The sequence below is a fragment of the Hirundo rustica genome, chromosome 1 (genome assembly GCF_015227805.2).
Source record: "Hirundo rustica isolate bHirRus1 chromosome 1, bHirRus1.pri.v3, whole genome shotgun sequence".
NCBI lineage: Eukaryota > Metazoa > Chordata > Aves > Passeriformes > Hirundinidae > Hirundo > Hirundo rustica.
The window spans coordinates 131,790,874-131,807,481 of NC_053450.1; the positions used below are offsets into that span (position 1 = coordinate 131,790,874).

Below are 16,608 nucleotides of genomic sequence, written 5' to 3' on the forward strand. Positions count from 1 at the left end.
TATATAATAGATGTTTCTCTCCATGTGGGCTTTGTTATATGGAAATTAAAAACACAGGTATAAGAAGTCTGACAGCAGTTATGGTAGCTTTGCCATTTGTGTTTTTCCTTGTGCATATGCTGAAAATTGTGGATGACCTGTCAGTCAAAGCCTTGATCCCAGAGCCTCCAGCACTGGTTTGAGTTGACATTTAGCACAGCTCTTCTCACTCACACTGTTTAGAAGACAGAATAAAAGTGTCACACAGTGCTGCTCTTCTGCTATGTTTCATTTCAAAAATTCCAGTCTGTCTTACAGCAAATAAGATGCAAAATCACCTGGTAATACTGTACAGTGACAGCAGTGAGGCATTTTTGCAAAGGTATGAAATACAAGCTAGCACAGGTCTGTCTCTTCAGTCGCACTGACAAACCACCCTAAAATTAGATTTTAAAAATTCTCCTGTGTCTGTATTTTCTGCAGTACATTATTTTTGTAGAATACAACTGTTCTTTCATATTCATCACAGATGCTGCCTGTGACAAGCTCTCAGAAATCCAGGGGGGCGGGTGGTGGAATGTATTTGGGACAGAGGGAATTCCCTTCTCTTCCCTTGGTTTGTAGCTCAGATGTGCAGGTGACCCTGCAAGCACTTCCATGACATGATGGCATGTGCCTTTTGCAGCTTTTTTGAAAGGATATCCGTAACTCCTGTTTTCAGAATGTTAGATTTTTAGAAAGTTATGATTTAAAACAAAATTCAGGCACTACTTATAGTTTTTTAGTAGCATGAGTAGAAACCTAGCAATCGATTTTATTGATCTGTTCAAGTAAGAAATTTACAGAAATAGAAGACCTAAGGCCAAAAAACCTATAGAATGAGACATTAATTGCTAAATTTTCTTCCTTTTGTATAGAAAACTCACAGTAATATACTCAGGGAATTTAACACACTATCAGTCATACTGTGAATAAGAGATTTCTATTTTAAATCTTCAGTAGACCATATTTAGTAATTTGAAGAGCAGACCAGGGATAATAACTGTTGTCCACTTCGGGAACTATCTGAATCCCCAGTAAGGAATAATTTTATTTTAACCTTATATAAAAAGGCAGAGTTAATAGCTGACATAATGCTAGACTGTTTCACAAAGTTAAAGGTTAATTGGGAAAGAATTGTGTGAAAAATGACCACTCACATTTAATGTTTATTATTACACTGATAAAAATTTTTACTGGTCTCCAATATGAACAGATATATTAGGTTTTATAATTGTCTCTCTGTCAATAGGCAGAATTCACAAGGGCTGTTTAAGGTGCTTAGACAGAAAAGTTTATAGGGTATTCCTATAATGTAAAAGACTAAATATTGCATGTACACCATGTACCACCTTCTCTGTTTTGTGCCTCAGCCTCCCTATGAACTCTGTTAGATCCAAAATAGAAAGATTAATTCCCAGTTAAAGAATCTTTTCCCAGCCGTCTCCCTTCCCAGAAGAATGCTTTGTCATGTATATGTTGTCTTTTGATCCAGGTTGTACTTGCAGTGTTTCTCCAATGTGGTTGTTGGTAAAGGAATAATAAATACTATTTCTGTGCTCATACTTGACAGTTCAGTACTGGTCAAGCATTATGTGCCACTGATGGACTGTGTAAATTCTCATCTATTTGCAGGTAAATGGTATTCCTGAGGAAAGAAAACTAACAGAAGCAATGAATTTGTAATCAAAGAAGGCAGCAAATTATCTCACTTCCTTATTTGTTCTGGCTGATGCATGAGTTTTTCTGGTGTATATTGTGCATGCCCACAGTATTATTGATGCTTTCAGTGCCAGGAGTACAATCACTTCCATATAACTGATGTACTGTATCCTTTTGTACTTTGGACATTTTTGACAATTTGTAAACACTGATAACTTTTTATATTTGTTACATTCAGAAAGCAATCTTTACTGTATATATATACATATATATGTGTATATATATATGTATGTATATATATGTATATATATATGTATTAATAAATATCAAGCTTTATTCTGTCTTGCGATCTCTCCTGGAAGTTTTAACAGGGAAGTCAAAACTTCAGTGATTCAAAGGATTTCAGACTGTTAATGGGATGATATAATTGCCTAACATTTGCACAGGAAAAGCAGTAGTGTACAAGCATGAAAACTTGTGCAACAGGATGAGGCTCAGAAATAGTATTGCACATATATTAGGTATTAATTTTTAGAGATTACCAAATAGAGTGAGCTAAGTTATTTTTGAAAAATAAATAAAGAAGTATCCCCCTGAGAAAATAACTAAAACTACTCATGATAAAAATTGGATTTCTGTTCTTATACCAGATATCTATGCTATTTCAAAACTTGTAAGCAATAAAGCATTTAAAATCTGTCCATTCATTCATCTGGTTATGTTAAAAGAAACTGTAACCAACTACTGTAGGCAAAAAATTAATGTCTTAAATTAAGCAAGGCTTTAACTTGGTACAGTGTACCTGGACCCTTTAAAAACACTCTAAATTTTTTGTGTGTGTGATATTCCAAATAAACAGACCAAATGCTGTTTATTTTTTATATCCTTCACATTTTTTTTTTTCTTTTTGGAGTGCACACTGTTGTGGGAGAATTAAGTATCCAGTAAACCAGGGATTATATTTTCATATCTTAAAAAGGACTTTTAACTAAAGGCATACTTTTCTGGGAGGTGGTTTCTTTGAGAGGCATTTGTCCATGCAGCTGAAGGCTTAGTAATATATGGATTTTACTAAAAGGATCTGAACTGGGGTTTCCATATTTTTCAATAGACAACTATAATTCATCTATTGACACATTTCACCAGATTTTAAATGAATTTCTGATGCTTCTTTAAATCTTCAAATTTAAGGACATCACACAGGACTTCAGGGTCTGCAGCTGTAATAGCTGACACTAAGAGTTCTTGGGGTTTTACCTCAAAGCATGGTATTGTTTTAAGCTGACACTTACGCTTTGTCTTTTTTTCTGTAATATTTTCTCTTTCAGAAGCTGTATGTTCATCAGGACATTGCATTGTAAGCAGAAAACTGCGTCTGCTTTAAAATTACTAAGTGCTGGCTACATTTCCTTAGCTGAGGTTCCTGAAGTCTCTGCTAAGAGAAATTTGAGTAATTTTGGAATTTAAGACTGAGGATAAAAAGAAATCTGTAAAATAAGGTCATTTTGTAAAAAGACCAAAATAGTTGCTATTGTTTTTGTGGGTTTTGGGTTGTCTTTTTCTCTTTTTACAGTAACGACCCAGTTCTGTCAAAACACAGAACCTTAATTTACGTTAATTTTTAAGTATCAGTGACGTGTTTGTAGGCTCAGACCTGAATGCAGGATCTCAGCAGATAGAACAAGTCCTGAGCTGCTTTTTAGACTAATTTTGAGCCAACTACAATAACTGTGGCAGCAAAGTATATAAGCAGTGCTCAGTCCATGGTACCTACTTGTGCGTTGTCAAACCTTCAGTATCAGTTTACAAAGCTGCTCTGCATGCTCAGCACAGCCCACAGGGCGTGGCAGCAAATCCTGCTGGTGGTTGTTAGACCAGGAGAGGTAGCTCAAGCTACTGGCATTCAAGTTGAGAAATTAAAGGCAGTTCCTGAAACAGGTGGAATAAAGAGCCATTCCTACTCACTTTCCCAGTGGCATCCATCATGCCTTCCTACCTCATCCAAAAGATACCAGGGAAGAGACTTCACCACTCAGTCAGCCTCCTCAGAGACACGCCCCCTTCTTTCTAGCAGCTTGGAGGGTTATCAGTGAAAAAGCGATCACAAAGCTGCACACTGAAGTTTGTAGTAACATTTTCATCTCTTATCCAAGCTGTAAGAAAATTCAAGTACAATAAGTATTTGGCTTCTCTTAGTTTATACTACTGTTTTCAAATGTATCAGCTGTCAGTGTTTTGAAACCAAAATGAATGGAATGGATTTTAAATAATGATTTTTAATGCAAAATAAGATTTAACTTTGTAAATAGTTCTGGGTGTGGATCATAGTAATTTCTGATAACTCCAGGATGACATGACAATCAATGTAGAGCTGCTCCCACCTTATTTGTATCAATGTAACAGTGCCAATATATTTAAGGAAATAAACTGTTACATATATGCATAAAGAATCAGTTTGTAGCAGTGGAGGCTCCACCTATTTTGGAAAGAAGCTAATGATGTAGGTCACTTGGGTATTAAGAATACCTGAACTATTTTATGATCAAAATCTTCATTTCTTATCTGAGGTAAGTTTAATAACAAATTATTTATTTTTACTTATTGAAACAATTACTTTGAAAGCCCAGATTTATAAAGCTAGTTAAAGACACTTAATGGCTAAAGAATTAGTAATAATTAAGACAGTAATTTCACAGCCTCTTTTAACATTATATGATGGCAATATAAATTGATACTGTATTAAGTTGAAACCAAATTAAACAGAAAGCCCTACACATCTCTTTGTACATACATGAAATGTATAATCTAATAAAATGGAAAACATGAAGTAGTGGAGTTGTTGCCTGATTATTTTACAAAACAACACCGTTACAGCTTTTAATGTTCCAGCCACAGTGCTGCATGGTCGGGTGTGAGACCTGGGGTGTAGCTAATGGTGCAGGGTTTGTTTAAATAGATGTCCTAACTGGAGAGAAGAGAGAGGATTTGCAGTACTTAATACCTAATGTGGGCACCTGAACTATGTATCTCCCTGATTATAAAATCAGGAGCTTTGGGATCACAGAATGACAGAATATGCTGAGTTGGGAAGGGACTCATCAAGATCACCGAGTCCAGCTCCCAGCCCTACATTGCACCATCCCCAAGGGGTGGGGGGGATAATGTGCCTGAGAGCATTGTCAAACACTTCTTGGACTCTGGCAGCTTTGGTATTGTGACCACTTCCCTGAGGAGCCTGTTCAAGCATGCTCTGGGTGAAGAACCTTATCCTGACCTGAACCTCCTGACAAAACTTTAGGCCATTTCCTTGTGTCTTGTCATTGTTCCCAAGATTAAAGAGATTGGTACTTCCTTTGCTTAAGGAGCCCCTTCTACTGTGAGTGGGGTTTAGGTAGCTCAAGTAGAATCTAAATTCTGTAACTCAAGCAAGTCTTAAAGATGGGCTTGGTTTCTTGATGTTGCCAGACCAAAGAAAAGCCAAGTCAGTTCCTGTGTTTCCCTGGAGAGCTCTGCTGCAGAGTTCCTGGCAGGGAAAAGTATCCAATGCCTCCAGCGTGGAGTTCTGCTGAGGGCCCCCGAGCTCCGGGCTGGCTTTGGCTACCAGAGCTGTAATTTCCTCAGAGCAGGGACAGTGCCATTTACTGCAGAGCACTCTTCCTGCCTTGCCCCTGCCTTAGTTTGTGATACAGTGAACTGCAGCGCAGCTGGAGATAAGCAATAGAGAGTTTTTACTTAAATGATGCTGCTCCCATTGCAAAAATAAGCATCCACAGCACATTTATTTAATGTTTAAATTACTTCATATTTTTACATAACCTGAAAAGAAAATATATTTATCCCACGTACAGTAATAGTAAACAAGTGCATTATTTCAAACATTAAAAATAAATCTTTTAACCAAGTCTGTACAACAGATAAATAGAGTTATATCTACAATAGTTATATTGTGAAGAACAAAACAAAGATTATCCCTCAAGCTCACAGTTCCCTGTTGCTCATAATACTGGCATAGATGAAGATTACGCTTGCTATCCCCCACTGTGGTGTCCACCTACACCCTTTCCTTCAGTCACTCAAATGTATTGATTGATGAGATTAAATTCCCAAGCACTGGAAATAATACGCACACAGAACAAACAGCCGAGTATCTTTCCAGTATCTTGAAAACAGCTGACAAGCTTAGTAAAACTGCTGAATTTGGGGGAAGTGAATGATTTCTTTTTTTGTTTTTTTATGGTGAATAACTGGTCATTCTTGAAAAGAAACTGTTCTCCACCACACAAAAAAATAAAAATTGAAGTAATTATTTTCATAAATTTGTTTTGCATTCATTCATGGGTGCAAGACTGAATTCAATGTTTTACCTGGGATAAGAACAAAAACATGCATGTGACAGTATATATGGTACAAATTAGGATTCATGTTGTTTATAATCATACATAATTGCACATATGCTTGGAAAATAATATTGTGCTCATGTTTTTGACGGCTAACAAATAATCAGAAGAAGAAAAAAAATGAAAAAGCAACTAGAGGTCAGACTATTACTTGAACCAAACCCACAACCAACCAAGAAATGTCCACAACTTCACTGCTAAGTAGAATGTAAACAACAGCTTTTCACTGCCACACTGAAGGACTATTTCTTTCAATTACAGGGTTTTTGCTAAAGGAAAAAATTAGTAAGAAAGATGGGGCACTGCTGAAAAGGATGGGAAAAAAGTTTTCTCAAACAGCTCCAATCTGATTTCACTTGTAATTCTGAGACTCCATCATCTGCACACAACAAAGTTGACCACTCAATCCCTCCTCATGATACCAACAGACTGACTTGCATCCTCTTAAATGAAAATGTTATTACAGCACAGGATATGGCACCAGTTCCCTAATGAGACCTAATTCAAGGTCACCTACAAACACAGGGAGAGAGTCAAAGATCACCCTTCCCCTAAGATGTGATGGAGTGGATATGATAGGATTCCATCTGACTGAAAAAGGTTGGAGGGTCTTCAAAAAACTTCTCATCTTGAACTGAGTCTCTGAAAATTATTCGTTTGTTCACTGGGGTTGTGCACAGAACTACACACAGCTAAATGAATTAGTGAAAAATTTATGAAAAAGCAAACAATTTTAGGAAGAAAACCCAAATTCTCTTTATAAAAAAATTTCGTCTCAGAATTCACCGTATTTGCTGAACACAAATTTCTAAAAAAACTCTCACAAAATACTATGCAAACTTGTAAATAATCTTCAATCGCTGAATTGATGATTACTTTTTACTTCCACACATGAAGGGTTTCATACAACACGTGTTACAGTTTCCACGCCAAACACTCATTTGTAAGCAGCAAACTGCCGCTTTGTTCAGAGCACTGCCCCGCTGTCGCTGCCGGGGGCTCCCGGCTGTTCTGGGTGTGGAACTGCCCTCGCCCGGTGCCGGCTGAATCCCGCCACGTGCCCATGATACTGCTCAACCACCGCACCGCTTCGTGTCTCCTTTCAGCGGATATGTAAACAGCAACAAACATCCAGTAGAAAAGACTCGCTTTCACATGCAGTTCTGTACAGTGCACTCTTGTTTCTCAGATTATTTGAGAAGGCTATTTCCACACAAAATATGTACATTTCCACTATATACATTTTCCACATGCTTAATTTAAATGTCTTCTTGTACCTCCAGTTGAGAATTTTTGATCAGGCAGACACAAAGTAAACCTGAAGAAAGTTTCCAAGTTAATGCCTTGACTGATCTTGCATTGCTGAGAAGAAGTGTAGTCCAGAAAAAAATCCAGCTATGCATAGCAACCTTTTCAGCAGAGTTGAGTTATCTTTAGGAACCACAATCTGTGCTAGATCATTAGTGATCTGAGAAATCTCATGTGCCACGCACACAAATATGAAAGTGCTGACAAGAACATTAAATATTGGATATCCGGGAATGAGCACCAAGATTCCCTTTGTGTCTGCTGCCAGCCAAATATGGTATTGGCAAATGAAAAGCTAAAAGAAAAAAGAAAAAGTGTTTAACAGTACTAATATATGTAACTACTTTTACTTACCAAAACCCATATAATTATTACTATTGCATCAACTGACATACTTCTGCTTAAGTTAGAAGCTGTTTTCCACATGTCTTTGATACAAGACAAAACCATGAGCTTGTTAAATCACGCAGTGAAATGAGTTTGCTTGGCCCTTAATGAAATACAGCTCAGGGGAGCATTGGATACATTCCATCAGAGCAGGGAAGACTCTGCCTCCCTCAGTTACTGTCTCTCTGGTGAGGGTCTGAGCTGACATGCTTACAAATAAGAGAGAATGCTTCACCTGCTGATGAATGCAGAGCTCCCTGGAGCTGATCAGCACCTAAAGCCCACCAGGAATTGGAAGAGTGAAATGTGATCCTTTAAAATACCCCCCAAATCCTGTAATCCATACACATGGTATTGCAATGAGTTTCTCCTAGAAATATATTTTAGTAATACAATATATTTATATTTAATATGACTAAACAGCAAATAAAATGGGAAGCAAGATAATTCCTACTGTTTCAAAATATACACTCAATGGAACAAGGTAACACTTGCATTGAGCAGGGTTTTATTTGTAATGGTACCTTTCTTTATTAGTCCCAAAAGCTTTCTAGGGCAATGTCTTGGGTTATGTAACCTAAAAATGTGTATTCTATTACATATGTTGAAACCTGGTTTTTGGGAGATGTTTTATCCTTCTCTCCTAACTCCAGGGGGGAGGGGGGCAGATGCCTTCTGATAATGGCCCAGCCACTAAATCCAGGTGGGGCAGTGTTTCTTATCTCTTTCACCACCCCTCAATCCTCCAGGGGGACATCTTCTGATAATGGGCCATTAGGGCCCACCAATGACATGACACATTCCATCATCCCATTGTGAGGTGCTCCACACAGTGGGGGAGGAGCCAGCTGTTCCTAGCTAGATGAAAACTGGGACTGAAGGACACAAGGGATCCGGTTTTTCCATTGGATTCCCGAAGGAAGACCAGATCCATCTCATTGCCACTGGACTTTCTACAGGACCATCTCTACTCCACAGAACCACATCTGTAACTCCAGGAGGAGTTATTTGGACTGCTTCCAACACCCTGACCAACAAGGTGCCAGGTCATATTCCTAACTCTGTCAGGGTTTTTCCAGGATTTTTGTTTGCTTCCTTGCTTGTTTTTTTGTACTACTGCATTTGTATTTTCCTTTTTTAATATTCCTAGTGAAGAACTATTACTCCTATTCCCATATCTTTGCCTGAAAGCCCCTAATTACAAAATTATAGTAATTTGGAGGGAAGGGGGTTTACATTCTCCATTCCAAGGGAGGATCTAGCTTTCCTTGGCAGACAACTTTCTTTCAAAGCCAAGACAGGCAAATACATTTATAAGCGTACTTACACTAGTAAGTATTCATGTAAATTCCTTAACTGGCCTAAATTTTTATCATCCAGCTGCATACACCTCACAGCATACTCCAGCATTTAATCCCCACTCTCACAACCTTAAATCACCTCATCCCCTAAAACAGCACAAGAATTAAGTTTAATACTGTGAGACTGCTATTTCAGCCATGATTTTTAAGTGCAACAAAAGCTAGAATGCTAGAAGAGGTCAAACATGACAGCATGTATTTAGTAAGCCAACAAATGTCTTCTCTATGTGTTATAGTCCAATCTAGACAATAACACCACCTTACATTTCTAAGTTTTAATTCACTGTACGTCTGCTCATTCTACTTACCTCTAAAGAAATTTTGCCGAACCAGGCGAAGAATGAGCTGTACACAGATCGAACATATCCGGGAATGTTCCTGATGAGGATGAAAGCTAAAATCTTGTGGGGTTTTGGTTTTTTGTTTTGGTTTTTTTTTTAAAAAAAAGGTAAAACAGAAAGTGACTGTGGGTGACAAGCCAAACAAACACATAAATATGTATGCATTTTCACTGCACTAAGTGAAGTGCATCATGCATTAAAATTTCTTTAAAAGCTAATAAAAATATAAACCAAACAAAAATCCATGCGGTTTATACTTAACAAAGTAGGTATTTAAACTAAAAATATTGTACACACATTCTTACAGCATAGCAGGTGACATTTACATCTCCAGTAGAATTGAGAATTGTGGCCTTGATGCTGACAGGTTTAACTACATGCTTCCTAGGCATGGTCACAAAACATTACACCATGCCAGTCTAAAATGAAGGTGCTCACAAATCTGAGTTAACCCTCAGTTTTTAAAGGGAGGATGTCAAGATGGACAAAATAATATTAAAAAATTAAGTCCCTCTTCTTGCCCCTCAACAGAGCAGGACAAATTAATGAGAAAAACAGGGCGCAGAATGAGACAGCTGGGGTATGGTGGGACAGGGGACACAGCAAGGGGAACATTTAAATTTAAGAAAACCACATGCATGGCTCTGTGGCTCACCTCTTCTCTGCCTGGAATTGATTACAGAGCCCAACAGGTTACTTCCTACACTAATACCTCCCAAACAAACTCCTGCTTTTCTACACCTTTCTTCTCTTCCTCAGCTTTCTTCTTTTCCACAGCTATGCAAATAGTCAGAAGTTGGGTTTGGACTTAAATGGTGCACATAAAACCTACACTAAGGTCATCCAGATATATCAAAACCACAACCACAGTGTGCAAATTCAGTGCTTAAAGGCAATGAAAAACTGACTAATGTTGCTAAACTCTTTTTCACTTTCAGACATGGGAATGAAGCTCAATATCTGACATTCCATGCAAAAGCACAAATATATTTTAAAAAAAAATTTTAAAAGCTCTAGTAAGAACAGACTAGATTCTATCACTGTACTCAAAAGGACTAATCATTACCTGCACCACAGAAACAGAAGGATGTAGCTCATTGCACTCTGTCTTGTTTTTACAGCTACTAGCCCAAATAGAGTAGGTCTAAAAGATATTAAAAAATTAGTCTGTGTAGCAATTATATGTAACATTTAAAAATGAAAAGAGTATGATATTTTGAATTGCTTTAGTATTAGCTGGTTCACTGAGATGTGGGACACTAAGAGAAAAAATGACATGACAACTTTTGTGTCTCTCTCAAATTCTTTACAGCTAATGAAAGCTTATCTGATGAATAATTATGAATATAACTTTTTTTCATCAAAAATAGACAAGCAAGCAAGTGCGGAGATAAGAGCTGTGTTATCTACCGTTATTTTTATGATCCAATTTTCTTTCAAGCCCTGAAATTAACTGAAAAAGTAATGATGTTTTCATCTACATCTGACTGAACAGAAAAATATTTTAGTGAGTAGATAGGCAGGGTTGTACAGAAAAACCTGGCTGAAATATCTCCAGATAAAGATTTGATTTTTCAAGGTTTGTTAGATAATATCAACAAAACAACTCCAGAAAACTTATTTTTCAGATATTTACAATTCTGATTATACTAGGTTATAATAGATACTTACCAAAAAGGACACAATTGAAATAAATAATAAAACATTTGAAACTCTGTTGGAGAAAAGAGGATCTCCTTTTCCTTCTGATATCATCTGACGTTTCTGCAATGCCAGATAAATAAAAGCAAACAGCATCCCATGAAAAACCACCTGTAAAAGACAAACAGAATGCAATTAATATTTCATGGCTTTTACAAATACTTCAGGTATAAACTCTTAATAGAAATGCTACCAGATAAAGTAGTTTCAAAGCTACATTTGAAAAGGTCCTTTCCCAGATTTACGGAAGCAAACAGAACCAGACTTTCTACACAAGATAGTCATAAACTGCATTTTTAATTCAACTCAAAACCTACAAATATGGAACCTTTACTAATGTTTCAGAGAGCATTAAAGACAAGACAATGACATTTCAAGAATCTTTCAAGTACCTACTATCCCCTCTGCAATCTATGCCACCACTGAAAAGGCTTTCTCTGGGGAAAAACCACAAGTCTCTGGCTTTCTCCCAAACCGGCAGGTGAAAACATTCAAGAAGCAGGACAAGTGCTTCCCTCTCTCACAGACACAATTCTTCAACAGAGTGTTTTACAATCTTATGCCAAGTTCTCATTAGCTGGCAACACGAGGCTGTTTCAGGCCCACGCAGTGCTTGTCCGCTGTATTTATTTTGAGCTCTGCTCTTCAACAGCATCACCCAACCCACAGTGCTCACAGCAGCCCAGCAGCGAGCGCGGGACGCGGGGCAGGGTGTGCTGCTGCTGGGGACCCTGGGTGTGACAACGCTCTGTGACCCAGACCTCGCCTCCCAGAGGCTCCAGAGGCACACACATGCGACAGATCCCGTTAAGGGTAAGTTTAACATGTGAAAGCTTCCATCTTAGAAACTCCACTTCTCTTTTCTTTCCGAGCAGGAAAGAAAAAAAAACGTCTCCCTGTTCTATTCCCCCACATTGTAGGGTCAATGACTGGAAGGAAAGCACTTTCCCAGTAGAAAAACATTTAAAAATATGTACAAGAATAATCTGGTTTGGGCACCAAGACCCTGATTTTAATGTTTTAAATGTTACCTTTAAAGAAATATATCCTTAATTGATTCAACTTCCAAAAAGTATTATTAAGAAAGCTGCCACAGTAGTTTTCCTTGTATTTCAACAGCCTGAAGATCTACAGGTGTTAAATTTTCACAGTAACACTTTTGAGAAAAGACAGATGTAGGATACTTAATTTTTTAAATCCAGAACCAAATAAATCAACCTCCATCTTTTAAATAAGACTTTGATAGACAATTGCAGAAAAGAAGTGGGTGCAGCTTAGTCTTTTATTAAACACTGGGGCAAACAAGCTCTTTTCTCTGGAGGAAAGGAAAAGAGAACCCTCCCCCTTCCCACAAATTAAAACATACACTTCAAAGATGAGTATAATTTTATGCAAATGTTACATACATAACGATCCAGCTTCCACCTAAACCACCATTCATAGACATTCCCATTCAGTTCAAAACACTTAGACAATGGCCAAAATGAAAATATCCTCTCAAATGCACCCTGCAAAAGACAAACATGGAAAAAGCATTAACACTGATGTCAAGTGTATTTACTAAATTTAAATCAATAACATGTTTAATATTATTCAACCCTTATTTCACTAGCTACATTGCACTAGAAAAATAACAGGATTCCTTAGAAGCCTTTCCCCTGAAAAAAAAAAAAAAAAAAAAGAAAAAAACAAAGAAAAAACCAACTTCTTCACATGAGACAGGGTTTGAGTTTGCCTCCCTTTAAGGCATTTGCACACCTTCCATTTTGTACTGCTCCTCAAATGGAGAGATCCACTAACAGCCTGTGATAAGGAATATGCACTCCAAGACTACAGTTCAACAGGCTGAAAACCAGCGATGGATTAAAACCACACAACCCCCCTGTGAAATCCTGGAGTGACAAACCCTGCCCTGACTTCTGTCAGCTCTACTGCTCTAGCATGCAGGGATTTGCTAATTTAGCCTGAGAACCTATCTTTTGATGTGGTATCAAAGCCAGCATAGGTCTCCAAGAGACACAGAACTTCATTATCATCGTATCACCATATGTATCCCCATATGCTGGCAAAGCCTAGTAACTCTAAGCATGTAAGAAAACCCCACCCCAAACCCAAAGCACAGGCCCTTGTACTTACTACATTCACAGTAGTACATTGAAAATATGTCAAATATAACAAACCAATGAGTAAGACAAACAGTTGTGGGTTTTTCCAGCACCCACACCAATTCAAATATGAGAAGAAAACAAATTTTTCTCTTCTTCTGTATTTATGATACTGGAGCAAATATACAAGTTATGAGCACATCAAAAAGTAGAGACAGGTACTAATATCCTCTTAGATCATTAAGAATAAATATAACCAGGATTTACAAACCTGAGAATATGACAGAAAATATATACATGTCAGTAAGCAAATCAGTTTCAGCAGCAAACCAAAGTGCCATAGGCAGTTCCCTGAGGAAGAAATAGATTAATCATTATACTGCCATTAATTTTTCAGTAGCAAATCCCAGGACACATTAAATAATAACTGCCAATTATTTAGTGTAGCTAAGCTTCATAATAGATCCATTCATAAATAAGTGTTCAAATATTACCAGCAATATTTTATCACTATCTACATTTAAATTTTACTTTAAGCCATTAAAATAAACATTCATAGAAATTAAAATCTATTAAGCCTAAACTAAGCCTCATGTCTAAAGGACAAAATACATAAAGAAGAGAATTTAGGCGCTCAAATAGAAACACTGTTTTAAAACCTCTGCTTTCTCAAACACTCTGCACAGGTAGTCCTCATTTTAGGTGAAAAAAAAAAAAAATATATATATATATATATAAAAATTCCTGCCTTTTGTCATGTGAAACAAGAAGACTAGATACTATTAAACTTTGAGATACCAGTTTTATTCTAAAGTTCAATTGCAGGTCACTAAGGACAAGTACCTTGTTGAAACAAGCCTGAGAAACCACTCCTCAAAGCTGTCAACTGATATTAAGCTCTACCCAAGCCTCAGCTTTGCAACAGACATCATCTCCTCCTCCTGCCATATAAATTGGCAGCTGTAAACAGGATCTTAAACAACTGAAAGTCATCACTGAAAGATTTTCTAGTTTCACAGTACACTATTGCTCCAAAGTACACAAGAGTAATTTCTTTGTTTCTGAAAGAGAAGTACCTTTGTAGAAAAAAAAAAATAAATTAAAGATATTTGCCTTTGAGATAGCTTGTAAAATTACTCTAAGTGTAATCTATTCCTGGTATATATTTGGTATATGTCATTGTCATATCTTCAGGCTATAAAATGGGGATATTCCTCCATCAGTAGAGAATGAGGATTTAAGGCTCTTAAGGTTTTAGTGAACTGTAACACATAAACTGGGATTTCATTTCAATTTTTATTTAAGGTATTTGTACCACGAGACATACTTCTGATAACTCACTTAATCTAAAATATTAGCATAGCAAGCCCCATGTTCTTATTTGGCCAGCTAAGGAAGAATTGGTGCTCAAGATGGACAGACACCTTGGCAACAGAGAATGAGAAAGTCTTAAACACTCCCTGTTCACACTGCACCCAGAGCACACGACAGACGCAGCCTCAGCGAGCACAGACAGTGCAACCTATGGTTTTCATTTTCATTCAGTAAAATTACAGTTCTTGGTAAAACAATTTCTGATGATCAAAACCTATTAAAAAGTATTCTAACCTGACTGTAACCAGAGGCAGAATTAAGTCATTTTTCAACTGACCTAATTCACCTATGACAAACTGTATTTCTGTGAGCAGCAATTTAGCATATTTTGACTAACAAAGAGACTGAGTTCTACCTAACAATGCCATTTCTGTATGATTATCATTGTGGTAATATGCAACTGTTTTGTAGCAGAAAGAAAAAATAAATCTTACCATTTGCTTTTTTCTGGACAATCTGAGGCCATACAGCTAGGGTGGCATAAATGATCATAAACCAGACAGTGACTAATGGCACAAAATAGTAGAACTGGTAAGGTCGGTCCATCACTATGCACAGTACCACAACCAAGAAATTGAGACGAAACAAAACCTGGGGGTGTCAGAGGAGAGAAGACAGAGGATATGTAAACTAGGAGGCAAGGCTGAGAAAGATGAGGAAATGTTCCTCTAGCACTATATCTATGCACTTTACATCTCACATGCTGAACATATTTCAATAGAAACACGGATAAAATAGCACAGGGAACAGCAGCAGGGCAGCATAAGACTGCAGGCTGATTATGTGGTTTTGGACCTGCCCTACCCCGGCCTGCTTGGGCAGAGATTGCAATGAAAAAGAGCTTAACCCGATCTGACTATTTCCTAGGCTGGGGACCAAGTGCTCCAGTTGCTGGATGCTGTGAATGTCCCTCTTTTTTCACCCCCATAGCTACCTGGGATAGCTCAAGTAAAGCCAGGGTAATGCCATTACCAGGCTATAAACATACATTTAATAAGAACTATGACCTGAGTTATAGGATAATGCAAGACTTAACAGCAATAAAAGGTATGTATTAGAAAAAAAATTGAAGTACTACAGTATATGCTGCAAAACCTAAGAGGGAAGCCACAAAACCAGGTATGTTCTCTAGTATTTTTATGGTGTGAAAATTAGTTTTCTTTATTAATAAACATAGGCTCCAATACACTGTACTTGGAAGCACAGCTGGCTCATTACTTACATATTGCTATATACTGTAAATTGTTACTGCAATGGAATCTCCATTGCTATTTATTAGAAAATATTTGTCTTGATATTTCAAAGTGCATTTTATATACTTGCATTTTTTACATTGTATGTATCATTTATATGGTTTAAATTCGTATTAGATAAACACTACCAATTAAACAGATCAGATTACATAGACACAACAGCCATTTTTATTGTTTAAACCTGGGTTAAGTGACCTGAGATCACATTATTCAGAGAGTATGGATATATTATAGATATTATGCTATCTGACAAATTCATTTATAAAACTAGTAGGGAGATATTCTTACTTGACACACTCTGTATACACCAAAGTCCCCTTTTATCCAAAAATAGGAGAAGTGCCCATAACCTGTTTGAAACAGATACGCAGCAACCAGGACTCGAATGTGCATGTACACAGGCAAGAACTGTTGAGAAAAATAAAGTACCTTTTATAAATGTCCATGTAAATGTTTTTGGACTTCCTTTCCCCCCTCTATTTTATGCTATTTCTGCATCGCAGTAAATTAGATTTTACTAAGCAAACAAACACTGTGGTACATTGTCCTGCTTCTTACAAAGCTCTTTTGGTGTCCTAACCCCTGATGTTAGAATCAATTTTTTCTATTTATTGCTCTACACTTGCCATATTCTATTACTAGTTATGAGGGACTTAAGAACGGCTCTTTGAAAGCTCACCTTCAGCAGTTTCAAATTGCTA

General features: G+C 37.2%; 2 protein-coding genes across 11 annotated transcripts in view; one reads left to right on the forward strand and one right to left on the reverse strand.

The window, feature by feature from the left end:
• The window catches only part of SGCE (sarcoglycan epsilon), a 33,477-nt gene extending 28,974 nt beyond the window's left edge, over positions 1–4,503 (forward strand). For 6 of the 9 annotated variants that reach the window (XM_040067569.1, XM_040067598.1, XM_040067620.1 and 3 more), the window contains one exon: positions 1,654–4,503. In XM_040067569.1, coding sequence (XP_039923503.1) covers positions 1,654–1,704 — 51 coding nt within the window. In that variant the 3' untranslated portion in view covers positions 1,705–4,503. The remainder of the gene's footprint in view (positions 1–1,653) is intronic. The other 3 variants (XM_040067630.2, XM_040067576.1, XM_040067590.1) reach the window with 1 other exon arrangement.
• Positions 4,504–5,440: 937 nt separating this feature from the next.
• Positions 5,441–16,608, reverse strand: part of CASD1 (CAS1 domain containing 1) — a 29,130-nt gene continuing 17,962 nt past the window's right edge. For both annotated transcript variants that reach the window (XM_040064505.1, XM_040064515.1), the window contains exons 11-18: positions 16,196–16,315; positions 15,089–15,245; positions 13,552–13,631; positions 12,582–12,683; positions 11,146–11,286; positions 10,541–10,618; positions 9,442–9,534; positions 5,441–7,680 (exon numbers count right to left, since the gene is read on the reverse strand). In XM_040064505.1, coding sequence (XP_039920439.1) covers positions 7,414–7,680; positions 9,442–9,534; positions 10,541–10,618; positions 11,146–11,286; positions 12,582–12,683; positions 13,552–13,631; positions 15,089–15,245; positions 16,196–16,315 — 1,038 coding nt within the window. In that variant the 3' untranslated portion in view covers positions 5,441–7,413. The remainder of the gene's footprint in view (positions 7,681–9,441; positions 9,535–10,540; positions 10,619–11,145; positions 11,287–12,581; positions 12,684–13,551; positions 13,632–15,088; positions 15,246–16,195; positions 16,316–16,608) is intronic.